The following is a 26,977-nucleotide window of genomic DNA, read 5'->3' as shown; positions in this document are numbered from 1 at the left end:
CTGGAGGCTGGATCCAGTGTCCAGGATGCCATCACAGGAGCACATCCCAGCCTCCACAAACCCCCCCGGCTGACAGCCCGGGAAGGGGATGCTGGTGGATGTCTGAGCATCAGAAATTGGGCAGGAGAGTGTGAGGTGCTCCCCCCAGCAGCCTTGTGAGGCAGCTACGGAGAGCCAGAATGTTATGAGCTCCTCACAGGTGAGTCACATCTGGGGTTGGCTGACAGCCCCAGAAAGGCTTTAAAATATTAGCAAGATGGTATCGGTGGAGATGTTTGGAAAGCAAAAATGTCTTAATTAAGATGAAAATAACAAACAATACAGAACAAAGGAAAAAAGCCGTGCCAGGCACAAGAAGGATCCTTGTACATGCTAAAACACCCCGAAAATGCCAAGAGGGGTTTTGTGCTTTCGTTAAAGTACGTAACGACTGAGGTGGGATTCTTGGCATCCTGCCCAAAAGAAACAGTAACAGATTTTGAGGTACAGCTCTAAAGACACAACAGGTGTATCATTTGGCAGACAGCCAAATAAGGTAAGAAAAGCATTGAAATCTTTGGGGTTTTTACCTTATAAGTGAGACAAAGAGTGAAACTCAAATCCTTCCATAGTATGGAAACCCCTGCTATTGTGGGGTGCACGCCCCACCATGGTGAGGTGCATTCCAACAGCCTGGGTTGATCCAGTGGGCACCCCTGAGACCCTTCCCATTGAGAGCCTCCATCAGGCACTGAGTCTGCTGATCCCAAAGGCCAAGTGAAGCAATCCACGATTTTCAGCCCCAGTTACCGGAGCCCAGCAGGTGAACACTGCCACCACCTCACAAACAGAGTGTTTTGGGGAGCATCAGCAGGATTTGGGGATCATCCTGCCTGGAGGGGCAGGCCCACCCCCTCCTTCTGCTGCCAAGGGCTCAATGAGGAGCAGAGGGAAGCTGAGACCCTTCACACCTGGGGGAGTGCAGATGAGTTTGTGTGTTAATTGGGAGCAGCTGGAATGGAGCCACATTCCCCCCCCCCCCCCCCCCCCCACCCCTCCACCTGGGGAACCAGATAAAAGCCAGGCCTTGGCTGGGCTTTGTTGCCTTCTTCTCTTGGGGTGCTGCTAGGTGAGGAGTGCTGGTGGGCCTGGCCCTCCCTGGGGAAGATTTCTGGGACCAAGGTGGCTCTTTGGGGGGTGGAATGTCTGAGCCCAGGGCTGGTCATAACCCTGTGCTGCACTGGGAGCTTCCCAGGAGGAGTTGAGGCTTGGTACCTGCTTTTCTGAGCTGGGAGGCTGCTGGGGAGAAGGAAGGTGTTTTAATAAGGAGCTCTGGGGATGGGAAGCTTGGGAATGGGCCAGGTACTGGGATGTGGGAGCTGCAGAATCCCACCCTAAATCTCTTGGTGTCCCTCTCCACAGCTGAGCTCTCTCCATGGCTTCTCCCAGGATGAGGCAAGGGGTTGGACCACCAAGCCCCCCGGATGCTGCTGCCCCGCTGCCAGGAACGCCGCTCGGGGCTGAGAGGGACAGGGCTGCGGGCACAGCCCCGTGTCCTGCTGTCCCTGCTGGCAGGCTGTGGTGCAGAGCCCTCCTGCTGCTGGCCGTGTGTGTGTGTGTCACCGCTGTCCCCTACAGCCTGAGAGCTCTGGCTGCTGTCACCTGGGGTCCCCCGGGCTCATTGGCCCCCCAGCAAGGTGTGGGTGACAGTCTGGTGACAGCATGTGGTGACCTCCTCACCTCGGGCTGCTTCCCAGTGCTCCAAGGAGTTGTGACTACTGAGGGACAGAGCCTAGAGACACAGACCGTGGCCACGCGGACACGTCGGACCTCCTTGCAGTGGCAGCCTGGATCTGGGGACAGGGAAGGGATCAGGCTGGGCACAACAATGGCTGTGACGCTGTCCCCTGCACAGTGGCCTGGCAAAAGGATTCCTGCTCCCTCAGCTCGGCTCCTGCAGACTGAGGGTGTTTCCAGTCCTGGTTCCTGGCATCACCTTCCTCAGGGAGGCCTCCACAGAGCAGGGCCGGGCTCACATGGTGCCACACAGGTGCCAGCAGTGACTCCAGCTGGTGGCCTGGGCCAGCCAGTGGGCACAGCAGAGCCCCAGAGCCCACAGAAGGAGTCTGAGGCTACTTCCAGAGCTTGGAGTGAGCCAGCTGCTGGGGTCCCTGCCACCTCCCAGGTATGGCTGCACCCGCCTTCCCTCCCCACAGCTGCGTCTGGCCCCTCTGCAGTGATGCAGGTGGCACCCGACCAACTGGTGCCACCCCAAGGGGTGGTTGTGGGGTCTCAGGTCCCACCCGATGTCCCCGCATGGACACTGCTGGATGCTGGCTCCTGGAGCCCCAGCACGGCAGAGCAGGTTGTGGCCTCTGCTCTGCCAACGCAAGGGACACCCAGCTTGGCCAAGCTGCCCCCTGCCCTGACATCTGAGGGGCCCTGGGGCACTGCTGGCACTGCCCTGCCTGGGAGAGCTGCTCAGTTGGTGAATGCTGCGTTGGCCCAGGTTCCAGGAAATGGGTCTGGACTCCTGGATGCAGCCCTGGCATCACTTCCTACCACTGCAACAGCTCCTGGTGCCCCAAATCAGCATGTGCTGGCTTCCTCCCATCCCACGGCAGAGTCTGGGGCTCCTGCTGTTACCTCGGGGACACAGAGTGAGTGGCCTTCTCCCCCTGCACAGCCATTGTCCAGTGGAGCCTCCCCAGCTCAGACCAGGGCTCCCAGCACTGCAGGTCCCACTGTGACTGGGATGAGCTCCGCGGCCACTGGTGTCATCCCAGAGCTTGGACAGATGTTTGGGATGGAAGAATCCAGGCACAGCAAGGCAAGGACAGCATCAGTGGGACCTGTTCCCACTCCAGCAGGACCTCTGGGGCCCACCCCAGCCAGCCCAGGCTCTGTGCTTCCCCCCTGCTCCACAAACCCAGTTCTGGAACATGGCTCTGAGCCTGGGCACCACACTGCCACCACCAGCAGTGTGACATCTCCATCCTGCCTGCCGACTTCTCCTGGAGCTGGGCATGCAGACAGCTCCCTGCTCAGCTCCCAGACCCTGGCTGTGCCCACACGAGTGACCCTCGATGCCCATGTCATCTCCAGTGGCTCCAGCACTCCCCAGCACTCCTCCACAGCCATGGAGCATCTCCCTGCTGCCACCAGTGAGGCCTTCAGCCCAGCTGAGCTGATGACGAAGGGCAAACCTGGCTCCACAGGAACAAACCCCTCTGCATCCCACCCCTTTCCCACACCGCCTGTGATCGTGCTGCCCTTGCAATTCCGGCTGCTGGGCGTCACTTACACCCCAGCTCTGGGTAGCAGGAATTCGGAGAGCTACCAGCAACTGGAGGGAGACGTGAGACTGATGGTGGGTGCTGGAGGTGGTTGGGACAGATTTGGCACTTTGGGGTGCAGGGTGGTGCCAGGCCCTGCTGGGGTGAGGAGCCTGTGTGCTGCATCAGCCTTTGGCTGGTTGATTGCCCCCCTGGGCATGGTGGAGGTGGGGAAATACCTGGCATTGCTCCACTGGAGTTTGGCTTGAGGTGGGACTGGGCTCCCCTCAATTCTGGCAGCCAGCAGGGCCATGGCACACCCTATTATTGCTGGGGTATAGCAGGAATGTGGGTGGCTGCTCTGGGTATCCCAGCTCATCCCCAGGCCTTCCTGGAGGGATTGGCACTCCCTGGGGTGCCAGAGTGCCCTCCCCTGGGCAGGCTGACTTCCCTCTATTTATTGCCCATCTGCCCCTACATTTCCCCTTCACATGGGGGAGCTTGGAAAACCTTCTCAGTTAATTACCAGGTGCTTCTTCCTTCCAGCTCAACCAGATGCTGTCTGGCTACAAGAGCTTCCTGCAGGCAAATGTCCTTGAATTCATGTGAGTGTGCAGGTGGTGTGGAAGGGTGGGTTATGCAGAAGCAGTGGCCTGTGGTACCCCTCCTGGCCCTAACAAGAGTCCTGAGTAGAAGAGCAATTTGTTGCACTTAACTTTGATAAAGATTCTCCATTCTCTTGGGAAAGGTGCATACCAGAGGAATGACAACAGCCATAAACACCACGTGTGAATGTTTTCCTTTTGTCTCCCAGAATCCTGGGAGGTGGATGTTTGAGTGGATGGCTGATAAGGGCAGAAAAATCTGCTCTAACCAATGTTTGGTGGTGGAGGCTGTTTTGTCTTTCCTCTTATGTGTTCCCAAGCTTTCTTGAAACTTTCCCACAGTAGAAACATAAATACTGGGGTGTGTGTAATAAAGATGGGTTTGATCCTGCTGGATGAAGCAGTGGTCTTTGTTTTGTTCCAAGCTGCTGCAGGCTTGTCTTGGCGGGAAGGGTTTGCCCAGCAAAATGCTCCAGACGGGTCATTGTGAGGGGCTACACCTCCTCCCTGGTGTCATCATCCTGAGGGATCCCTGTCTAAATTTCTGGATAAATGCACCTGGAGGGGGAAAAAAAAAAAGGCAGCAGGTGTTCTGCCCACTGTTTCCTGTCTGTCCCTCCCAGGAATGGCTCAGTGGTGGTGCGAGGGGAGGTTCTGTTCCGGGGGGATGCTCCTGCTCCCACCAACTCCCACCTCATCCGGACACTCATCACAGAGGCAAGCAAGGGAAGGAGCATCCTCAGCTGGCAGCTGGACCCCCAGTCTATCCTGTCTGGTGGTAAGTCCTGAAGATCTCCCCACAGCAGGGCTGCTGCTGCCAGGTGCCCTCCTTGTGCCTCTATCAAACCCAAAACCTGCGCAGTTGGGATTCCAGGCTTTCCTTCACTTAACATCCCTTCTCCTGGCCTGTGTAAAACCATTGTAAGGATGTTAAGAGTGGTGGAGGGCGCATCTAAACAGCTGGACCTGCGTGGGCCAGTGCTTCTGCTCGACTCCCTGGCCTCTCCTCTTTGCCCCAGCTCTCCTGTGCTGGGAAATGGTGCATCCTGACCCCTTCCCACAATCAAAGGAATTCCTCCTCACTCGGCTGCTTTGCTGGTTTCTGCTTTTGGTGCGTGGTCATGGATGAGCTCAAGGCTGAACAATACCTCCCAAGGAAGCTGGAGGAACAGGGATGAGTATAACTCTTCCAAAACCCCCTTAGGCTTCAGCCTGGAGAACTTGGACCCGGAGAAGCTGTCCATCTCCTTCACTGCCTCCCAGCTTGGGATAAGCAGGATGGATCTTCTGGAGCAGCTGATCAGGGAGGTATGCCAAGCCTTGGGGGCTCTTGCAAAGGGTGATGCTGGGAGAATGGGCACAGGCTGCCTGGGTGGTTGAATAACCTGTGCTAAACAGTGTGAGCTGTTATCTCCCTACCCAGGTAACTTCATCTGTCAGTGCCCTCTACCATGTGAGGAACTTCACCATCTCCCAGCTCAGGTATGGGGGGCAGCTACTCCTCTGCCAACACCTTCATTTCCTTACCTTCACTATCTCCGGTGCCCAATGCAGCTGATGAGCTGTGTTGCAAGGATGGAGACGATGGGAAAAGCTGGGAGGGGATGTGCAGCTGGAGAAAACTGTAATTGAGCACCTTCTGTGGGTCTCAGGGGAAAACCACCAGTAAAGGTGCTGGAGCTGGGTCCCAACCCTCCTGCCTTGCTCAGAGCTCTTCTCTTCCCTCAGAAACCTCAGTGGGAACACAGAGATCACTGGCGACCTCTACCTAGACACAGTTGTCCATGCTGATGTTACAGACGTTCTGGAAGCCCTGACTATGCTCTCAGACCTCTCCATGGACCTGACCTCCATCTCGGTGGAGGGTAAGGGCAGCCCCCGTGGGTGGTGTGGGCAGGGTCGCTGCCAAATCTGCACACCCAGTACTTGTTTCTTGTTCCTTCAGAATCCAAGCTGGGTCTGCATGTGTACCCTCTCTCCTTCCTCGTCACCAACAGACACTTCAGCCCAGAGCTTCAGGATCCACTCTCTGAAGAGCACCACAATCTCTCCAAGGAACTCGGTGATGTGGTAGGAATGGGGATGGTGGGAAGAGGGGGGATTAGGGTCCTCCCAGCAGGGTGACAAGAAGAGCCATGGGAGGAAGGAGGGGCTGCTTTGGGGTGTCCAAACACCCCGAACAGCTGGTGGGGAGCTAAGCACAACCTTTCTTCCAGGTGGCGAGAGCCCTGAGGGATTACCCAAGTTTCCTGAAAGCGATCATAAAAGAATTCCTGTGAGTGGGGGCAGGGGTGTACAGGGCAGGGAGGTCTCTCTTCAGGTATCAGCCACCAGGTCATGGCTGACAGGTGCATATTTTTGGCTACAGAGGGATTTGCAGAGGAAGCTGAGGTCAAGCATGAACCCATTGATTCAGTGGTGACTTGCTGGACCTCCAGGGATGTCCCTTCCATCCCACAGCTCCCTGAATGTGGAGTTCTCTTCCTTCTGAGCAAAACCCTGTGGGAGGAGGCTGGGTTGTGCCTACCCCATCCCACTGCTGGGTCATGGTGGGATTGGCAGCTGCTGGAACTCTTCCCAACTTTGTCTGCAGGCCTGGCTCCTTGATCTGCCATGGGAACATGTTATTCCGTCAGCCTGCTCCAACCAGCGTGGAAGTTTTGGAGACACTTGTGCTCTCAGTTGGGCCAAACCAGGCTCTGGCTGACTCTGACATCCATGTGGATCCATTCTCTCTCTCTGTGGGAGGTAAGCTCCCCTCTGGGACATGGGTACATGAACTCCACAGGCCCCATGCCTCCACTGTGAGCAGAGTAGATCCACAGCTGGCCAGATCCTGATCCCTTGTGTGAAGAGAGGGTGAGATGTCCTGGCTGGAGAGGTGACCGGAAAGTAAAATTTTAGTAACAGTTGTGCCCTTTCCCTCTGCATAGCCTGGGGCATTTGGGTTGGAGACCTCCTGCTGCAGGCTGGTGTAGGATGGGAGGAAAAGGCATGAAGGGTGTGGAACAGGTGTTATATCCCCTCTATTTGTCCTGGAGAAGAGTGGGTGGCTGGCACCCTGTGGGGCAGAGCTGGTTGCTCCAGGCTCTAAATGCTGTGCTCTGCTCCAGAGGACACCCTGGAATATCCCTCACCTCAGCCAGGATTCCCAGCCTATGGAGTGGCCCTCATGGTCATAGGTGGCCTCTGCATCATGATTGCCCCTGTCGTGCTTGTGGTAAGGGCCAGTTCTGTCTGCTGGGCTGGACCAGCAGCCCTGGGCCCCTGTGTGGGGTGGGCTGAGGGACTCTGTGGGGCCAGGTAGGGCTGCAGCCCCTGTGCTCTCCTCCCCAGTGCTTGGGGACCAAGAGGCTGGGCTGGCAGCATGGAAGAGCCCTTTGGGACAGAAGAGACCCTGAAGTGGGGATCCAGACGTTGGAAATGGATAACCAGGGGTTCTGGAGAGAGGTGAGTGGCCTTTGCCATCCCTTGGATTGTTTTATGTGCCTGGGAGCTGGTGTTTCTGCAGGTCACAGGTTCTTCTGTTACCTGGTGATGATCTCTGTGGTTGGAGAAACCTGTGGGGAGCTGGAGGGAAGGGGTCTCCTTCCTGCCTTCACAGAAGGTGTTTGAAGTGACTTCTTCCCTCTCCCCTGCAGGACCCTGAGGATGGTCACTTTGAGTGGCAAAACACTTCTGCCTGAGGACAGAAGAAACAGCAACTGGGGGGAACTTGGAGAGGGGCTGTAGGTGGGAAGGAGATGCTGAGAAGCTCTCCCTGATCCTGTGGCAGCAGCTGCCAGGAGTTCCTTGAGCAGAATGCAGACTCAGGTGTGTAAAGGAATAATTTTCTATCTTAAATAAAACGTTTGTAGACCGTGAAACCCAGTTGTCAAGGATGTGTGCCTGCTGTGGTGGTGCTGGTGTTGAACCCTTCTCCCTCCATGGGCAACCTTGCCCTGGGCTCCCAGTAGCACCACAGCCATGTGCTGCTGCTCTAACTGGTGCCAGCGAGCTGGGCTTGGTCCTCTCCAGCTCTGGGGTAACAACCCTAGTGCTGGTGAGTTAAAGCAAGAATGTGCATGCCAGCCCCACAGTCACTTTTCCAGTTCCAGTGCTTCCCCTTTTGCAGCACCCTGGATTCTATTTCAGATCCTGCTCTGGATTGTTTGCTCCAGCCCCGACTCTGCCCCCCCGCAGGCTTTATCTCAGCTCCAGCCCTGCGCCGCTGCTGGCAGCTCTCGCTGTGCGTGCCGAGCGCCCCAGTTTTTATTTCAGATCAAGTTCTGTGCTGCTTTGCCTCTGCAGTCCCTATTCAGCCTCAGTGCCAGGCTCTGTATTTTGCCTCTCCCCAGCCACAATTTTTACTTCACCTCTGGCATCCCTGTCTCTACTTCAGGTAAGCCAAGGGGTTTAATTTCAGCTCCACACTCAGAATTTCACCCCTGTATCAGTAACATGTCCCCACAATCTTTACTATGAGCACCTCAATGAGATCCTGGCTCTACAGTGCTTCCCGCTCCACTCACACAAAACTTGATTTCACTGCCAGCTCTGCCTCTTCTCCCTGCGGCCCGGGGCAGCTGCTCGTGCACCAGAACAGAATCTTTATTTCGGGTCGCCGTCTGTTAAGCTTCAGCCGCAGCTCTGAACTCAACATGCCCGCTCCAGCCCTGCTGGCCGTGGGGCTGGGAGCACGATTGTGGGGCTAAGGCGGCGACTCCACGCTCGTCTGGGCCGGGGCCGAGTGAGGGGCTGAGGGGCCGGGCCGGGCTGTGTGAGGGGCTGAGGGGCCGGGGCTGACTGAGGGGCCGGGCCGGGCTGTGTGAGGGGCCGAGGGGCCGGGGCTGACTGAGGGGCCGGGCCGAGCTGTGTGAGGGGCTGAGGGGCCGGGGCTGACTGAGGGGCCGGGCCGGGCTGTGTGAGGGGCCGAGGGGCCGGGGCTGACTGAGGGGCCGGGCCGGGCTGTGTGAGGGGCGGGCCGAGGGGCCGGGGCTGACTGAGGGGCCGGGCCGGGCTCTGTGAGGGGCTGAGGGGCCGGGGCTGACTGAGGGGCCGGGCCGGGCAGTGTGAGGGGCCGAGGGGCCGGGGCTGACTGAGGGGCCGGGCCGAGCTGTGTGAGGGGCTGAGGGGCCGGGGCTGACTGAGGGGCCGGGCCGGGCTGTGTGAGGGGCTGAGGGGCCGGGCCGAGCTGTGTGAGGGGCTGAGGGGCCGGGCCGGGCTGTGTGAGGGGCTGAGGGGCCGGGGCTGACTGAGGGGCCGGGCCGGGCTGTGTGAGGGGCCGAGGGGCCGGGGCTGACTGAGGGGCCGGGCCGGGCTGTGTGAGGGGCTGAGGGGCCGGAGCTGACTGAGGGGCCGGGCCGGGCAGTGTGAGGGGCCGAGGGGCCGGGGCTGACTGAGGGGCCGGGCCGAGCTGTGTGAGGGGCTGAGGGGCCGGGGCTGACTGAGGGGCCGGGCCGGGCTGTGTGAGGGGCCGAGGGGCCGGGGCTGACTGAGGGGCCGGGCCGGGCTGTGTGAGGGGCGGGCCGAGGGGCCGGGGCTGACTGAGGGGCCGGGCCGGGCTCTGTGAGGGGCTGAGGGGCCGGGGCTGACTGAGGGGCCGGGCCGGGCAGTGTGAGGGGCCGAGGGGCCGGGGCTGACTGAGGGGCCGGGCCGAGCTGTGTGAGGGGCTGAGGGGCCGGGGCTGACTGAGGGGCCGGGCCGGGCTGTGTGAGGGGCTGAGGGGCCGGGCCGAGCTGTGTGAGGGGCTGAGGGGCCGGGCCGGGCTGTGTGAGGGGCTGAGGGGCCGGGGCTGACTGAGGGGCCGGGCCGGGCTGTGTGAGGGGCCGAGGGGCCGGGGCTGACTGAGGGGCCGGGCCGGGCTGTGTGAGGGGCCGAGGGGCCGGGGCTGACTGAGGGACCGGGCCGCGCCTGCTCAGGCTGAACTTGTCGGGACCGCCCCGGATTGCAAGGGCGGCTGTGATTGGGCGGGGGGAGAAAGGCGGGCCGGGATTGGCGGAAGCCGTGAGGCTGCGGCCCATGGTAGGGCGAGCGCTCAGTCGGGCGGGGCCGGGGGCGCTCGAAGGGTCCGCGGTCGCGCTGGGTCCGCTCCCGAGACCCCCGTCCCCTTCTCCGGCCCTCGCTGTGCCCCGGTCCCGGCTAAAAGGCCCCCGCAGAGCCCCCACCGGAGCGCCCCATCGGCACTCGGGGCAAGGGGCTGGGAGGGCAGCCAGCCTGGGAGTGGTTCCGGGTCGCAAAAGCGGATTCTGCGGTAGCAGCACGGACCGGGGAGCGGCGGCGACATGGTGGGGAAGGGGGCTCGGCGGCGGGGAGCGGGGAGGGCGTGCAGAGCCCGCTGCGGGCTGACCGCCTCTTCCCCCGCAGCGCTTCCGCTTCTGCGGGGACTTGGACTGCCCCGACTGGGTGCTGGCCGAGATCAGCACCCTGGCCAAAATAGTTAAGTGCCCGCGCCCCCCGCGTCCCCCTGGCCGCCCCCTGCCTGCTGCCGGCCCGCTGCTCACCCTCCTTCTCCCCTGCAGTCCTCGGTGAAGCTGAAGCTGATCTGCGCCCAGGTGCTGCGGGACCTGCTGGGGGAGGCCATCGAGGTAAGTGTGGGGCTACCGCAGTGGAGGCCTAGTGTTTCAACACTACAATGGGATTAATCAGCAGCATTAATTAATCTCGTGTTCTTCATGGAAGCCTCAGCGTTAAGAACACTACCGGCCTCTACTAGTAGTAACAATATGCATAGTAAGTGTTATTAGTAATAATGTTGAGGTAAGAATGGTTAGTGTTAACACTGCTAGTAAGTGTGTTACCATGACGCTCTGCTCTCCCACAGTATGACAAGATCCTGAAGCTGACCTCAGATGCAAAGTTAGGTGAGCACTGCTGTCCTTACCAGGGTCCCCTGATGGAGCCATGCTCCAGGAATGGGCAGCAATGCGTCTGGGGATGCCTTCCCAAGGTGACAGAGCTCACTCTCCCTCCCGTCTGCAGAGTCGGGGGATGTGAAGGCGACCATCGCTGTCCTCGGCTTCATCCTCTCCAGTGCAGCCAAGCACAATGTAGACAGTGAGTCTCTGTCAAGTGAGCTGCAGCAGCTGGGACTGCCCAAAGGTAGGGAGAACCCTCAGGGGGGCACCACGAGCCAGACATGGTGGGATGTTGCTGACAGTTCACACCCAGATGGATGGCAGCCTGGCTGCTGTGCTGTCCTCCACCACCTCCCTGGGGCTCCTCAGGTGCTTTGCTGGAGTTTGGCAGCTGCAGGTCTGGTGTGAGCAGAGGGATTCTTCTCTTGTCTCTCCTGCCGAGCAGAACATGCCAGCGGGTTGTGCCGTTCCTATGAGGAGAAGCAGAGCCCTCTCCAGGACAGGCTCAGGGCCTGCAGTCTGAGATGTGAGTGGGATGTTGTTGGGTCTTAATAGGGCTGCGGGGTCAGTGTCAGTCACCGCGCTGCAGTGAGCCGGGGTGCCGACACCATCCCATCCCCACCCTAGTGAGCCAGCTGGGCTCGGTGCGCTGGCGGGTGGATTACACCCTCAGCTCCAGCGAGCTGCAGGAGGTCAATGAGCCCGTGGTGCACCTGACCTTCAACGTGCAGGACAGAGAGGGTGAGAAGATGACGGCCATCCCTGTGACGCTCTCAGCCAACAAGTTCTGGGTGCTGCTGGCAGGTGAGGCGCCAGGAGGGGTGGCAGCGGGAACCTCCGTGGGGGATTCTGCACAGGGAGATGCTGGAAGGGATGCTCTGTCCTCTCTCTGCAGAGCTGAAACAGGCCCAGAACCTGATGAACACCCTTCTCTGAGGAGCCGGAAAAGGGCCACGGGGGGGATGCTGCGACACTTGAGCTGGGGGTCCAGATTGGTGCTCCTGGCTGGGGAGGATGTTGTTTCCCTTCCCTCCGGGGGTCCTCGGGGCAGCTCCAATAAAGTCCCGGTGACAAAGCTGAGCCGTGTCCCGCTGTGTCCCCGCATTGTGCAACCTCTCCCCGCGGCGGGACCGCCCCGCAGGGCACCAACCTCCGGTATCACGGCGCAGCCAATGGGAGCGCGCACCGCCCGCCGCGGAGCCAATGGGAGCGCGCACCGCCCGCGGCGCAGCCAATGGGGGCGGGCCGTGCGCACCGGCGGTGGCGCCGGGCTCGGGCTGTGCCGTGCGGTCGCGGCCATGCCCGAGTGCCCGGAGCTGCACCTGGCCGGGCGCTTCATCAACGAGGCCTGCGGAGCGCTGGTGTTCGCGGGCGCCGTGGAGCGCTCGGCGGTGGGCCGCGGGCCGGAGGTGCCCTTCCGCAGCGAGGCCTACAGCATCTCGGCCCTTGCCCGGGGCAAGGAGCTGCGGCTGACGCTGAGCGCGCTGGACCCCGCCGCCGGCCCTCCCGCGCAGGATCTCGTGTTCCGCTTTGGCATGTCGGGGTCGTTCCGGCTGTGCCCCGCCGCCGAGCTGCCCCGCCATGCCCACCTGCGCTTCCTCACCCGTGAGAGCCCCCCGCGCGCCCTCTGCTTCGTCGACCCCCGGCGCTTCGGGTCCTGGCGCCTGGGGGACGCCTGGCAGCCGGAACGGGGGCCCTGCGTCGTTTCCGAATACCAGGCCTTCAGGTGAGCGTGCTGAGGAATGCCCCCTGCTTGGTTTTTGGCTGCTTTTCCTGCACAGACATGTCCAGGTGACTCTTCTTGATGGCCCGTGCTCGCTTGCAGGGAGAACGTGCTGAAGAACCTGGATGACAGGGCTTTTGACAAGCCCATCTGTGAGGCCCTCTTAAACCAGAAGTATTTCAATGGAATTGGGAATTACCTGCGTGCTGAGATCCTGTTCAGGTAAGGCGGGTTGAGAACCTGCTGACCTGCCATGGAGTTTGCTGGAGCTTGACAGCTCCTTGGTTAAGCCGGCTGTGCCTCCTCACCTGGTGACACTGGAAGTGCCAGAAGCGAGGCTTCAGGCTCGTGTGTAACTCTCTCAGGTTGAAGATCCCTCCCTTTGAAAAAGCTCGGACAGTGCTGGAGGCCCTGGAGGAGCAGGAGCAGAGGAAGAAGGTGGGGAACACCAGGTGCTTTCACAGGCTCAGAAAGCAGCAGGTTTCCAGACATGCCAGAAGCAAGGCTTTGGTTGCCCGTGGCCCTTCATGATGAGCTCTGCCAGTCTTCTGCCCTAAGGAAGTCTACAGGTGGTTTTGGGGTGGGTGAAGAGGAAGAGATGAGGGAGACACCTTGCAAGTTTAAAATCTCCAAGGGGAAGGTTGCAATAAAGCCCAAGGCTGATCCTGTGGCCTCAGGGGAGAGGAAGCAGCTATTTTAAGCCTGTAAACAAACTACACAACCCGCTGCTGGTGCTTTTTTGTGTTAGCCCTCTTTCACGTATTTGCAGGTAAGTTGGAAGCCTAGTCTGTGGTGAGCTCAGGGCTACTGTGTATGGAGAGTGTGGCAGCTCATCCTCTGGAGGACAAGAGATGGGAGAAGAAGATGGGAGGAGAGAAGCAGAGGTAGCTGGCAGGTGACTTCTCTGCCCATCTTCGTGCTTGCAGGATCCTTCCCTGATGCTGAGCAAGAAGGTGAAGCTGAGGCAAGAGAACCCAGATCTCCTGGAGCTGTGCCACACCGTGCCCATGGAGGTCATCATGGCAGGTGAGGGACAAGACAGGAAACAGGGGGATGGGGCTGGCAGGGAGGCTGGGGCTTTGCATTCTCAACATCAGGAGGTTTGGGGGGGCATCCTGACACGGTGATCACGGCTTCTGCTCTGATTCTGTCCTTCCCTTGTCTCCCCTCCCAGAGAAGCAGCTCTTTGACCCCGAGCACTCGGATAATTACGCCGCCTTCAAGAACTGGCTGCAGTGTTACTTGGTGCCTGGCATGAGCTCCCTGCGTGACCGCAGCGGCAGGACCATATGGTTCCAGGTAGGAGCCTGGGGCTGGGGAGCCCCCAAACCACTTCTCCAAGGGGACACTGGCCTGTTTTCTGCTTGCTGAGACTCCCATTACACTGTGTGGCTGGGGGTCTCCCTCTCCGTCGAGCTGCTGGGCATGGAGGTGACAAGGACCTCCTGTGTGGTGGGCAGCCAGCTAATGGATGGTGAGCAGATGGAGGGAATAAGGGGCTTTGGGTGGTCTGGCAGCCCTGTTCTTCCCTCCTGGGCCCTGTGTTTGGGGCCTTGCAGGTACAGGAATTGATGGCAGAGTCCCCAAGGCACAGGGCAGGCAGAGCAAGCCCAGCTCCCCTGCCTTCCCAGGGAAATGTGGCTGTTTCCCTACCACTGAGGTGGCTGCAGGATGGAGAAGGGGCAGGAATTCTGCTGCTGCTGCCTACAGAATGACTGCACCCCAGTCAATGCTCTGTCCCTTCCTTACAGGGAGAGCCTGGCCCCATGGCTCCCAAAGGTGAGTTTCCTCTCCCCTTCCTGTGGGACCCACTCTTGGTCCGGGAGGGCTGGAGCCTGGGGAACCCTGTTCTTGCTGTGCAGCACAAGGGCACAGGCAGGAGCAAAGCCATTCTTTCTGGGGTGCTGACAGGCCTGTGACAGTTGTTGGCACCAAGGGACAGAAGCCATCTGTCCCCAAGGCCTCCCACCAGCATCCCAAGCAGCCTGGGTGCAGCTGTTGGATGGTTTTTTCATCCTGTAGTTCCTCACCCAGGACAGCATCCCTGCAAGATCATTGTGACATGGGCTGTCCCTTGGGGTGCAGGCTCTGCCTCATGTTCTCCTCACCCCACCTAACCTGAGGACATCCTCTCCTGCAGGGCAGAGACCTCGCAAGACACCCCACAAGAAGAGCCCTCAGCTGAAGGCAGAGCCCGAGGCCCCGAGTCCCAAGGTGAGCAGCTTTGTGGCTGTGTCTGGCTGTCCTGCTGCCCATGCCTTGCTCGGGCTGCTCAGGGAGTTCATGGTGATGATCCTACCTGGAGTTTCCCATCTTGGTAAGCTCTGGCTCTGACGCCCACCCAGGTCACCCCACGTGCCCTGAAACGGCGCCGCAGGGTGGCAGGGAACCCCCCAAAGTCAGAGGAGAAGGAGGAAGAGAAGGAAGAGGAGGCTGATGGGCCAAGGAAAGGACGTGCTCGTGGGAGGAGGAAAGTGACTGCTGCTCCAGCCTTGCCTGAGGTGCCTCCAAATGTCAGAAGAAGCCGCCGGACATCTGCTCGCAGAGGCAAAGGTGAGACTGGCAGTCCCTGTGGCTGTGGTGCACACGTGGGGGCTGTGGGAGAACTCCCTTGTGGCAAGGGCACTGAGGGATGCCAAAAGGCAGGAGAGGAGCCCATGGGGCAGAGCTGGATACCACCTTGCCCTCTGTCTCATTTCCCTCTTCCTTCTCTAGGGGCAGCCCCTGCTGTGTGAGTGTCACCTGCTGCCACCTCCTGAGGGGCCAAGAGGAGCTCAGGCAGGGCCTGGCCACAGAGCAGGGTTAGTGCTAGTGTAAATGGAGCTGCTCTGTACCTGTGCTCACACTTGCTGAGAGTGGTGATGGGGCTTTTTCCTGCTGTCCACAGACATTTGAGGGGAAAGAGGGCCAGGACCACATGTGCTAAATTCTTGACTCTTCCTTCTCCCTATTCCCTTTCTGGCTGCTGATCCAATCACTGTTTTTAGCTGACTAATAAAGTATTTTGTGTAGAAATCACCGTGCATACCTTTTCATGCAAAGGACAAATCCTTCTTTGCCCAGCCTCTTCCCCACAGGGGGGCTGGGGCAGACTCCCCCTCCACCTCATCCCCCCAATAAAAAGGTAAGTTCAGCCTCCCCAGTGCCAGGAGTGAGATCCTGCTCAGGCGGACACTAAAAGAGCAACTACAACAAAGCCCCTGGGAAGAGGCAGGTCAGTGCAGTTACCTGGAAACAAGTTAAGAAAACAGGCTCGAGCTTGTTTTTATGTAATTCTCTTGATTTTTTTTGTGTTTCCTCTTCTGCAAGGGCAGTGCAAGGGGCAGGCAGGTGGAGGAGGGAAGGAGGGGAGTGTGTTTTCACACTCACTGCTAGACAAGATGCAGGCTGCGACACAGGAGTCACTCTGGAAGCTGCTGCTCCCCAAACCTCTGTGGCTGGAGCAGAGCCCATGCAGGGCCACTAGCTTGTCTCACCTCTGTCCACACTTTAATGAGCTCATAATTCACCCTACCCTGCTTGGGCAGTGGGCAGCTGTCCTCCTTCCCTGAGGAGCATGGTTGTTCAAGCGCTGCTCTCCAACACTTGTGTGCAGGACACAAGGGACACTGCCCTTCCCTGGAACTGCTGCCTTACACAACTCTTGGGCTGGGGAACAGCTCAGTCCGTGATTTGAGCTCACAGTGGTGGTCTGGGTGGTTGCAGCATCAGCCAGGGGTGCTGTCTGGTGTCAGCAGCTCCGGACCAGGAGGACGGAGAGCACGCGGAAGGGTGTGAAGGAAAGCCTCAGGCCCCGTGGCTCCAGTGGCAGGTGTCCCTGTGCAGCTGGACGCTCCAGGAGGTCACAGCTGGGGGACAAAGCACAAGGCTGAAGGGACTGATCTCCATCCCCACACCCCCCCAGCCCTTCTGCAGGGACTCACAGCATCGCCTCCTTAAAGGGGAGGGAGGTCTGGAGCCAGGCGGTGACTGTGCTGCCGTGGGCCTCGTAGAGCCGAACCACCACAGCCTCAGGTCTGTCCTCGGCCTTTGGGGGAGTGCAGACAGATGAGATAGGCACAGCCTCTCCCACACAAGCTGCTGTGCTCAGCTGAGCTTGGCCACCACTCAGTGTGGGTGAAAGAGCAAGCCCTGCCCAACAAGAGCACCTTAGCCCCTCTGCCCTCCCCTCCTCCACCCCAGCACCTGCCTGCTTGACAGTCTCCAGCACGATGGCAGGTGAGCTGACAGAAAAGGCACTCCAGGCTGGGCACTGGGCACAGCTGGCCGGGACCACATGGAGGGGGAAATTCAAGTTGTAGGCCTGCTGAATCACACCGGCCTCCTGGAAGGAACCTGCAGCACAAGAACCTCTCTCCAGTCAGCCTCTACATGCACAGCCACGGGCACGCTCAGCCCAAGGGTCACTGGAGCATCTGCCACCCTGTATGTCCCCATGGGCCACAGCTCTGCCGGTCACTCACCCTGGTGAGGCATCACAGCATAGGTGAACTGGTGGTGCCCAATGTCTGCCGTGGAATCAGGGCACTTGGGTGCTCTTAGCCTAAGGCAACATGAGATTAGTGAGACCAGTGCCTTGAGACAGTCACCCAGAGCAGAGCCAGAGCACTGTGACAAGACAACGCTTCCCTTGGTATCTCGAGGCTGAGCCCTGAAGTGGAAGCAAACACACAACAGCAAAAAGACCCTGGACAGTCCCAGAAGCTAAAAAACTGAGGTGTCATCCTGTGAAAATTGTGGCTGCCCGAGTCAAACTTCAAACTGAAATAGGCAGTTTCTTTTAGCTTTGTATGCACCTGTACCATTAACACTCCTCTTCCTTTCCTCTCCTTAAGCCTCCCTTCCTGGGAAATGTTTTTAGCAACAGAAAAGCTACCTGCCACAAATCTGAATCTGATCTCTCCTGAATTATTTTTGAGCACAGTTCACAGGAATTAGCTCCAACTGACTAAGATAATGTAAATCAGCCAAATCTCCAGAAAACAGCCACCCACCAGACTATTTCGTTGCTAACTAAGGTCATTTAGAAGCAGGTGTTGCCTTGACTTCCAAGAGACACCTCAGAATGCAGAGTACCTGCAGCAGCTCCCCCCTCACCCATCCCTAACTCACAGGGAGAGGCTGAGGATGTTCCTGTGGGCTGACGCTCCATATTTGCAGTCATTCAGCAGCGCTACCCCAAAGCCATGCTCAGAGAGATCCAGCCACTTGTGAGCCCACACCTGCAGCAGGTACCAGGGGATGTGTTCACCACATGGAGCTACTGCCTGGAACAGGAGCAGCTCGGCCCCAGGACCAGGGCAGCTCCCCCCTCACCTCGAACCGAGCCCAGTCCCAGGATGTGTTCCAGTGCGTTGGCCGCTGCAGGTGTCCGAACTGGATCTCGTAGGTAGCGTTTGTGCTCCGGACCTGCACGGGGAACTCCACCTTCAGGAACTTGTGAGCCTCCTTCCACTCAACCTAAATGTGGCAGCAGAAGGATGTCACCATGGGTGACTGACAGGCAGAGATTGCGCTTCTCATGTCCAGGTGTGCAGCAGCCAGTCCATGTCAGCTACAGCAAAAACACACCGGAGTCTCAACATGGATTAACTGCTGGGTCCCGCTTCCACCCTTGTCCCTTGGGACTCCCAGCCTCGGACTGCTTTCTGCAGAGGAGGACAGACAGCAGGGGACTCCAGGGTAGAAAAAAGGGAGTGGGAATATAACTCAGACACAAGGTTCAGCTCCCTGGTTCCCAGTAGCAGCCAGGGGCCAAACCTGTGTCAGGAAGCGGAGGTACGGGCACGCGGCATCCAGGATGATCTCCTGGGTTAAGGTGCTGCTTTTCCCAACCTGCAGGGAGAACCTCACACTTCCCCGCAGGCCCCCAACCAGGGTGATTTCCAGAGGCTTCAGCAGCGTTGTCACTGGCTTCCTAGAGAAAGGAATGAAGGCAGAGAAGTCTCAGCCTGGTAGATCCAGGTCCCCAGTCCCAGTGCAGCCACCCACACAGCAGGCACTCACTTCTCCAGAGTGAATGCTCTCTTACAGCTAGGACTGACAGGGAGGCAAGAATCTCGGGGCAAAGCCAAAATCCAAGTGCTGCATGCCCTGCCCCTCTACCTGGTTTCCAAGTGATAATCCATCACATCCCAGGCATCCCAGTAGAGGGGAACATCATCAAAGAGTGCAAACTGGTTGGCATAGCAGCCATCTGGGACTGACTCTCTGAAAGAACATGGAACAGGGGAACAGCAGCATCAGAAGGACTGGCAGAGGAGAAAGGTGCACAGTGAAGAGTCCTGGGAGAGGTTTGAGGAGCTCAGGGCCAGGAACTAGGTGACACAGACCTTCCGGAGTCCAGCAGCTGAAGCGAAGTCAGGTGCCCCATTGCATCCAGGCAGACAGCAATTACCCCGTTCTCCATGGTAATGGAGCCATCCTCCTTGGGAAAAGGCCAGAAACAGGTGGCACAGACCCACATCGGCAGGAGCCAAGTGCCTCCATTGCAAATTTAATACATGGATTCCTTAGATTTCTTCTCAAACAACCTCTGACACGGGGAACACGAACCTGAGGAAATCTGCCTTGTTCTTACCTGTTTCCTCACTGCCACAGGCTGAGGAGGCACTAATGGCTCCCGCACTAGAGCATAGCCCATGCTGGGGACTGTCACCAGAGCTGGAAAGCAAAGAGGTTCTGTTCCAACACTCGCCCCAGACTGAACCCTAAGTCACACGACTGCTGCCCTCATGTCAGATCTACTGCCTCCTCCCATACCCTCCTCTTCTCCATGCACTCTTCAGGGGACTTTATCCCGTTTCAAGTTGTCCAAAGAGCAAATTGATCAGTCAATAAAACCCTCCCCAGGGCAGGGAGAGGCAGGGTATTTCTCTGTTAGCTATCTCTGCCCCTGTAATACAAGAGCTACCTCCAGGTCAGACATACCCAAAGTCTCTGTCCCATCTGGCCCAGGCCTGGAGATCACCTCGGTGCGTTCCCAGGACAAGGTGTTCAACACAAGGGTGCTCGGGGTGCTCCGTGCCTTGGGCTGCAGCAGATCCCTGCACAGGGACTGCACAGCTTCCTCCTGCAGCTGAGCACCAGCCCTGCGGATCTCTGGGCAACAAAAGGGCCTGAGTTGGATCTGAGAGAGCTTCTGGCACTCTCTGTGCAATGTACACACAATTTATCTCCTTCCAAGCTACAACTGCTAATTATCATTAATTATTATTATCTATTAGTAAGTAATTCAAGTGCATAATTATTCTAAACTTTGTTGTTACAAGATTACAATGAGCTGTGCCAGCTCAGCTGGAAAATTCTGGTTAACAAAGCTCCTGCAAGCACCCCTGGGCAGGCAGAAACAAACCTTGGTGGGAGTCTATCCTGACATGCCAGCAGCAAGAAGAAAAGTCAATACATTGGGATGGTTCTCAATCCCTTGGCTCCCCTGCTAATTTAAGGCTGTTACAGACATGCCTGCCGAGGCTGGGCCTGGCAGCCCAGGGCTGGAACCTCCACAGCTGCACCAGGCAGGACCTGCTCCCACAGGTGAGTGCCCTCCTAGCCAAGCTCCCTGCTCACCTGTGTAGTACTGCAGGGCATCCTCAACCACGAGCTGGATACAGCTGCCTGGCAGGACATCGTGGAACTGGTTGAGCAGCAACAACCTAAAACAGAGAGAGCAGAAACCAGGGAAGAAAGCAGCGGAACACCGGATTTGTGCTGGCTTAGAACAAGCTCTTCTCTCAAACAAGAGCCCTGTTTGCAAGACAGACAAACTTAATAACCGTTCCTTATTCCCCCATTACCCAGCACTTGAGAGAAAAGGATTTTCTTCCACAGCATCCTTTAATTCCCTTTATGTTAGGGCTTGTCAGCTGTCATCTCAGTAAACCACAACCACGGGCAGTAAGAGTTATTTGTTTTTGCCCCTCAGGGCTACGAGATACCTTGTTGCACAAGCTCAAACAAGCCAAAACTGGGGAGGAGTAAGCTTCGGTAGGAAACAAAGCTTCCAGACAGCAAAGAAGTGAGGGTTCGGAGTTATCTTTCAGTCGGAGAATCAAGCAAAGCAGCAAATTCTTTCCAGGCAGATTCCTGCTCAGTTTATGGCAGGGGTTGTGTACATGCAGTGCTGCAGCACTCAACTCTCCCCCAGTACCAGCAGTGTTCCTACACCCCCTCACCTCCAGAGCCGCTGGAGCTGGCTGGCAGGATACTGGAACGCTGTCTCCTGAGCCACAGCCAGGGTGCTGAGCACTTCCACGTCATGGAGAATCCGCTCACATTCCCGATTCCCCTTCTTTATCTGGTGCCAGTTAAGGACAGAAGGAAGATGCTCAGGAAATGGGTAGCTGGGAGTGGATCCCTCACACCAGCGGCAGAATCCCAGCTCCATGCAGGCGCATGGCCCCTCGCCTGGGAGTGGGACTCTCACCTGGGCCTGGGTGGTGTAGGTGCCATTGTGCAGCTCCAGGAAGAGCTCTCCCACCCAGGTGCACAGCTGGGATGACTCCTTCTCCAAGACAGAAAAGAGCTGGTCAGGAGTGGAGATCTGCACCCTGTGGGACAGACACACAGACAGTGATGAGCTGGGGAGAAGTCTGTGACATGGCTAATAGTGCATCCAGGCTGCAAAGGGGACAGGCCTCAGAAACTGCAACACAACCATACAAAGTATTCCCCTCACCCTTGCCTGCTCCCCTGTGACCCTGGCCCTCTCCTGTGGACATTCCCCAGCCAGGTGGTGGCTGCCAGGCACAGCTGCTGCGCTGGCCATTCACCCCACGGCTCTCCTGAGGGGTCACAAGCAGTCCATGGCTGCCCTGCGGACCTATTCTTACAGCTCTTGATGATGGAGAGATTGCATTCTCCTGAAAATCCTTCCCAGCCCTCTGGCTGCCTATCTACCCGCCCTTCTCCCTTTCTTTTGGCACTGTTGAAGGCCAGGCCTGGCTCAAAGCAAATGCCCCTCGCCAGGAGAGAGGATGGGAGCTCTCCTCTCACCTGGGCAGCCCATCTGTGTTACTCATTCTTTTCATCCTATCCAGCATCTTCTGCGTGGGTCCCCCTCCTCCATCTCCAAAGCCGAAGAGGAACGCACTGTGATTCACACGGCCTTTGTCCTTGTTGTTTTTCACTGTTTTCAGGATCTGGAGAGATTTTTGGGCAGCTGCAATCCTCTGGCACCCAGCCCCAGCTCCCACAGCTCCATACAAGAAAACTAGGTCAGTCTTTAGGGTGCAAAGCCCAGTCTTGCTCCTCTTCCCCAACCCAAACTGCCTAAATCAGGCACAGGCATATCTTGGAGTCAGACACCCCAAGAACCTCTCTCCAACAATGCTGCCAGATATCCTGCTCCCTTCCCAGGCAGCGCCTTCTCCCAGGAGCCTCACATCTGGCCTCAAGGGGCTGGCACTGCCCTTCTCGTGCAGGTCTGGCAACCTCACTCACCTCTTCCACTCGCCCATGCATCCCATAGGAATCACCAGGCGGGAAATGGGTCAGGACGTGGGAACCGTCAATGCCTTCCCAGAAAAAAGTGTGATGCTGAAGGGAGAGAAAGGAAAATGTAATAGACAAGGGCATTTCAGAGCCTCTTCAGGATGCAAGCTAGCCCTTCATTTCCTCTCCTGGGAGGTGCAGGATGTCCTGACAGATCAGTTCAAGGAGAGGACAAGAACAAGGAATACCACAAGGGCAAGGGCTGGATTTGCTGCCCATTGGACTCGCACACAAGCTGTCTGGAAGCAGAAGGAATATCTAGGCCAGGGACCTGGCTGGGATCTCTAACCATGTCCTTCCTCTCTCCTAAAGCCTGACAGGACATCACTACCACCAAAACCCAGTGGCTTCTGGAAGCAGAGCCTGAAGAACTGTGGAACCAACAGCTCCAGCTCTGCAGAAGACTCCAGCACCCACACGTCCATCCCCTAGGGAGAAGACAAGCACAGCTCACCGGGAAGGAGTTCACCAGGTTCCAGCTGAGCTTCTGCGTGAGGAAGCGCTGGATCCCACAGCCACGCATCAGCTGGGGCAGCTGGGCTGAGTATCCAAACGTGTCCGGCAGCCAGAACTGTGAGCACAGGAGACAGGAGCAGAGGGAAAGGGACACACACACCAGTCAGCCCAACCTCACAAAGAGCAAGGGGTGGAAGGAGGTGGTGGGCAAGGAAAGTACGATAGAAAAAACAAGCACCTCCGAGCAGAGCCGGCCAAACTGCTCCTGGAAGAACCTCTGTCCCTGGAGGAACTGCCGCACCATGGACTCCCCGCTGGGCAGGTTCCCATCCTGGGGGGAAGGCACAGGCAGTCCGTGAGGAAAGCCAGGCACCAGGGAAGGAGAGATCTTGTAAGACCCTCCATTCCCACCCACGTGACCTGGCAGATTGTGGGGAGAACCTCAGCAGGGCTTGGCAGAGGGAAAAAGGAGGAACACACTAGGGAATCTAAAGCTCCTTTCTCAGGGAATGATTTGGGAGGACTGTATTTTTGCTAGGCTGGACACTTCAGACAGCTGCTGTTCCTAGGCCTGGAGACCATCCAGACAGGCTCAGCAAAGGCTCTGCACCCCTCTGCAGCATCAGGCCTGGTCCCAGAGGATTGGCACAAGGAGGGTGCGGCAAGCCAGGCTCACTCTGCTACTCACCATTTCCACCCAGGTGCCTCCAACAGGAATGAACTGACCCTTGGCCACGAAGTCCTGAATGCGTGCATAGAGCCCAGGGTAGCAGCTCCTCACCCACTCGAACTGCTGCGCCTGCCCGAGCACAGGGATCAGCCCCAGCTCCCTCCATACCACCCCACACCCCGCCCCTTCTCTCTGCAACACCTCTGGCTGGTTACATCCCATCATCTCCTTTTGCTGGAGCAGCAACATGCCACGAGTAGAGGAGAGGTGTCCAGAGGGAGGTCACTCACCTGGGAGCAGGCAAAGGTGAGCTCTGGATTGTGCTCCATCAGATGGACCACGGTGACCCAGCTCCGGGCGCACTTACGGATGGTCTCCTCATATGGCCACAGCCAGGCTGCAGGGACAGGCATGGCCCCACCATGGTTATTACCTAACACAAGCTCCTCATGGAGCTGCAATCTCTCTGAAACCCCTCCTGGGATGGGAAATCCAGGCGTGAAGCCCAACAGGTGGAAGACAGCAGACTGTAATTCATCCCCAGTCCCATCAGTGTTCCAAAGGGCACAGCTAGCCACACCCGCATTCCCACATTGCCCCAAGTGACAAACCAGCAGCACAGACATCCAATTCCCTTCTCTCAAGGCATGGTATCCTGTGCCTGGAGCCCAAGGGCAGACTGTTCTCCCCTCGGGCAGCATAACCTGGCCTCCAGGTGAGAGGAGAGGGAGCGCTGTGCTGCTCTCACCAGAGTCAATGTGGCAGTGTCCCATGGCATGGATGGTGTGCTGGCTCTTGCCGTTCCCCTGGCTGAAGATGGCTGCAGCCAGGTCATGTGCGGCGGGGAAGGTGGAGGGGTCCGTAACATCACACACGTTGACCATCTGGTTGGCAGCGTACAGTGCCTGGAAACTCCTCTGGTTTTCCTCCCCGAGGAGCTGGGGTTGAGAGGGATAAAAGTATGACTCTGGCCACTGTATCAGCTCAGATGTCACCTGCCTCCAGGAGAACCTGCTACCTCCTTTTGACATCTATCTCAGGCAGTCGTTACAGGTAAACACCATGTCTCTGCCTCATAAACCCAGCCTTATGCCTTTTCTCACATGTCTTCCAAATCCAGGTTCCACATATACCCATTCCAGGGGACCGTGGTTAACACATCCTGCTTTGGAGCAGGAAGTGGAAGAAAAAACACCTGTGGCTTCTCTCAATACAGTTTTCTCCTACTCTAGAATATACTGAGTTGGAAGAAACCCACAAGGATCATCAAGCCCAGATGTGTAAGTTGTGCTGAAGCAGAAGCAGCAAACATTTTCTCCTCCAAGTTCTCAGGTCACAGAACAGCAGGAGAAGGAGGTACAGTGAAGTTGAGGAAAAGGTGAAAGAAGGGAAGAGGAGCTCCCAGACCTGAGCCATGTCCAGCAGTATTTCCAGATCCACCAGCAGTTCATAGACATCTCTGTTGAAGACAACCAGCTCAGCCTTGCTCAGGGTAACCCTCCTGTCTGGATCTGGAGGGGCAATCATGCTGCCCTTGCCAGCTCCAAAGAGCCCATTGCAGGCCAGCTCCACATAGAGTGTCAGGCTGTGGGGACAAGAGGAAACCATCAAGGAGCAGGTGACGAGCACCAGGACACAGACAAGGATGTGCGTGTCCTCAGCCTCTTGGCTTCCAACAACATCAAGGTCCCCCAGCAGTGGGGGGCTCTGGCTCAGCTGACCACCCACCTGTGGGGCTCCGACTCTTTCAGGCTTCTTGTCAGGGTGTAGCTGGTCTTCTCACCTTCCTTAGTCAATCCCTGCACAGGAAGATGGCACATTCAGCACCATGTCATGCAGAGGTCATGACAGCAGGCTGGATGGGCAGGATAAGAAACCCCAAAGTCCAGCTGCACAGAGGGGCTGGCCCCACATGCTGTGGGATAATTGTTGGCACAAGAATAGGAACTGCAGCTGCAGCTGCCCCAGCAGCACCACGGCCACTGCATGCACCACAACAGAATAGGGCAGGAGTGCCAAAGGTCACCACTGTGTACACAGCAGGGCACCTGGCACACCCCTGATCTGTGTCTCCATACCTGGACAGGCTGGGCATCTCGCCACACCATGCCCTCCCCATCGCTCTCCCAGACGAAGTGCACTTCCCGCCCTGCCCATGCCGGGGGGATGCTCAGCTCCACCTTAAACCAGCACGTCTCCCATCTGGAAGAGAGCAAGCAGCAACCTCAGTCCACCACGTGACCTTCTCCTGAGGGAAAGAATGCTTCCTCAGAGCCCTCCAGGGAAAAACCAGAGTGAGGACAGCCCATGAGTTTGATGGGATTCACACACAAGGATGCTGCCTGTCCACACACACACACCTGATTTAACCTGTGCCCTTCTAGAACCCCAGAGAAACCATCGGTGGCATCTTGTCTGACCATTGCTGGGATAGGAATCTTCTCTCAAACTTGACAAACAAACATATCTCCCCAAGAAGCATCAGAGACACAACCATGCTCACAAGGAGGTCCCAGCAGAAACAAGCAAGAAACTTGCCTGTTCCCCCATGAAATCTCCCTTAGGACTTCTGGGCAGGCACCTCCAAGCACTCATCACGAAGAACATCATCAACTCATCTCTTCACCAGGGACAGCTTATGAGGACTCACCCACACAAATAACTCTGAGACACGAGCTCCAACCCCACCACGGGCACGGCACCACCTCAACCTGGTACTCACGTGGGCCCGAAGGACTGTCCCACCTGAGCCGGCCCGAACTCCTGCACAACAGCCTCCTCGTACGGGATGCGCCGCGGAGTGTGGAAGTAGGAGAGCGATGCGGGTGGACAGCGATCCCCAAAAAGCCTGTGGTCGGAGATGGCCAGGACACATGATTAAGATTAGACCCGCACGGACCAGCCCAGGGGTGGTACAGGGAGCTTTCAGAGCACGGCTGAATCGCCATCGCCCTGCCACCACCCAAGACCCTCAATAATATTAGCAGATCACTCAGTAATAAAGCGCCCTGGTGGCCCCTGGTGGTCAGGGGAGGGCTGGGGGGCTGAGGGGCTGTGCCGTGGAGCCCCGAGGAGCGCTCCATGCCGACTAAGGAGTGTGTGTGTGTGTGTGTGTGATCTGTCCCCTCAGCGTGAGACCCCTGAGCTCCCCGAGCCCTCGTACCCACAGCCGGCAGCGCCGCGGGGCGGCATCCCCACCCCGAGGGGACACACCGGAGCTTGTCCCCGCCGCCGCCAGCACCCCGGGCGTGTCCCGGAGAGTCCCCCCCCGCCGCCCACCTGCCCCGCAGGTTGCAGTCGGTGAAGTAGATGTCGGAGATGAACTTCTCCACTCGCTCCAGGGCCGTCCGCCGGTTTTTGATCGCGGCCATGGCAGTCACACTGCCCCGCCCAGCCCCGCACCGCGCAGGCGCGGCCGAGCCCTGCCCGGAGCCCTGCCCGGAGCCCCGCCCGGAGCCCGCCCGGAGCCCGCCCGGAGCCCGCCCGGAGCCCTGCCCGGAGCCCGCCCGGAGCCCTGCCCGGAGCCCTGCCCGGAGCCCGCCCGGAGCCCTGCCCGGAGCCCGCCCGGAGCCCTGCCCGGAGCCCGCCCGGAGCCCTGCCCGGAGCCCTGCCCGGAGCCCGCCCGGAGCCCTGCCCGGAGCCCGCCCGGAGCCCTGCCCGGAGCCCTGCCCGGAGCCCGCCCGGAGCCCGCCCGGAGCCCGCCCGGAGCCCTGCCCGGAGCCCTGCCCGGAGCCCGCCCGGAGCCCTGCCCGGAGCCCGCCCGGAGCCCGCCCGGAGCCCTGCCCGGAGCCCGCCCGGAGCCCGCCCGGAGCCCGCCCCGGAGCCCTGCCCGGAGCCCGGCCCGGAGCCCGGCCCGGAGCCCTGCCCGGAGCCCGCCCGGAGCCCGCCCGGAGCCCGCCCGGAACCCTGCCCGGAGCCCGCCCGGAGCCCGCCCGGAGCCC

At 58.7% G+C, this 26,977-nt stretch overlaps 4 protein-coding genes across 5 annotated transcripts; 3 read left to right on the top strand and 1 right to left on the bottom strand.

The window, feature by feature from the left end:
- The first annotated feature begins 1,402 nt into the window (after window positions 1-1,402).
- Window positions 1,403-7,725, top strand: LOC136297095 (mucin-1-like). Its single transcript, XM_066196764.1, has 12 exons — window positions 1,403-3,349; window positions 3,801-3,859; window positions 4,483-4,637; window positions 5,064-5,167; window positions 5,283-5,341; window positions 5,588-5,724; window positions 5,805-5,929; window positions 6,076-6,134; window positions 6,453-6,607; window positions 6,973-7,079; window positions 7,196-7,309; window positions 7,501-7,725. Exons 1-12 carry the CDS (start codon window positions 1,415-1,417, stop codon window positions 7,543-7,545), a joined length of 3,054 nt encoding a protein of 1,017 aa, XP_066052861.1. The 5' UTR covers window positions 1,403-1,414; the 3' UTR covers window positions 7,546-7,725.
- A 2,037-nt stretch (window positions 7,726-9,762) lies between these two features.
- Window positions 9,763-11,775, top strand: COMMD4 (COMM domain containing 4). Of its 2 annotated transcripts, none has more exons than XM_066196768.1 (8): window positions 9,763-9,862; window positions 10,205-10,276; window positions 10,360-10,425; window positions 10,662-10,701; window positions 10,820-10,939; window positions 11,141-11,221; window positions 11,323-11,499; window positions 11,591-11,775. In XM_066196768.1, the coding sequence occupies exons 1-8, from the start codon at window positions 9,860-9,862 to the stop codon at window positions 11,629-11,631; spliced, it is 600 nt and encodes a 199-aa protein (XP_066052865.1). In that variant the 5' UTR covers window positions 9,763-9,859; the 3' UTR covers window positions 11,632-11,775. The 2 variants fall into 2 exon arrangements, with proteins under 2 accessions (XP_066052865.1, XP_066052864.1); XM_066196767.1 differs by lacking the exon at window positions 9,763-9,862 and adding an exon at window positions 9,869-10,125.
- A 195-nt stretch (window positions 11,776-11,970) lies between these two features.
- NEIL1 (nei like DNA glycosylase 1) lies at window positions 11,971-15,433 on the top strand. The gene is made up of 9 exons (XM_066196766.1): window positions 11,971-12,421; window positions 12,521-12,640; window positions 12,784-12,856; window positions 13,345-13,444; window positions 13,593-13,717; window positions 14,170-14,197; window positions 14,559-14,632; window positions 14,764-14,971; window positions 15,134-15,433. Exons 1-9 carry the CDS (start codon window positions 11,994-11,996, stop codon window positions 15,151-15,153), a joined length of 1,176 nt encoding a protein of 391 aa, XP_066052863.1. The 5' UTR covers window positions 11,971-11,993; the 3' UTR covers window positions 15,154-15,433.
- A 223-nt stretch (window positions 15,434-15,656) lies between these two features.
- Window positions 15,657-26,430, bottom strand: MAN2C1 (mannosidase alpha class 2C member 1). The gene is made up of 26 exons (XM_066196763.1): window positions 26,316-26,430; window positions 25,759-25,884; window positions 25,115-25,238; window positions 24,765-24,835; window positions 24,444-24,621; window positions 23,785-23,974; window positions 23,327-23,433; window positions 23,055-23,165; window positions 22,605-22,697; window positions 22,365-22,481; window positions 21,860-21,955; window positions 21,413-21,558; window positions 20,844-20,967; window positions 20,593-20,714; window positions 19,988-20,073; window positions 19,349-19,519; window positions 18,999-19,081; window positions 18,751-18,845; window positions 18,524-18,628; window positions 18,179-18,335; window positions 17,735-17,878; window positions 17,531-17,640; window positions 16,882-16,961; window positions 16,608-16,753; window positions 16,342-16,445; window positions 15,657-16,266 (listed from the first exon to the last, which is right to left on the bottom strand). Exons 1-26 carry the CDS (start codon window positions 26,405-26,407, stop codon window positions 16,149-16,151), a joined length of 3,096 nt encoding a protein of 1,031 aa, XP_066052860.1. The 5' UTR covers window positions 26,408-26,430; the 3' UTR covers window positions 15,657-16,148.
- Between the last annotated feature and the right edge of the window lie 547 nt (window positions 26,431-26,977).

The sequence above is a fragment of the Chamaea fasciata genome, unplaced genomic scaffold, assembly GCF_029207755.1.
Source record: "Chamaea fasciata isolate MVZ Bird 193981 ecotype frontalis unplaced genomic scaffold, bChaFas1.0.hap1 SCAF_14, whole genome shotgun sequence".
NCBI lineage: Eukaryota > Metazoa > Chordata > Aves > Passeriformes > Sylviidae > Chamaea > Chamaea fasciata.
The sequence above is the reverse complement of the archived record's forward strand: the minus strand, read 5'-3'. Positions and strand labels throughout refer to the sequence as shown.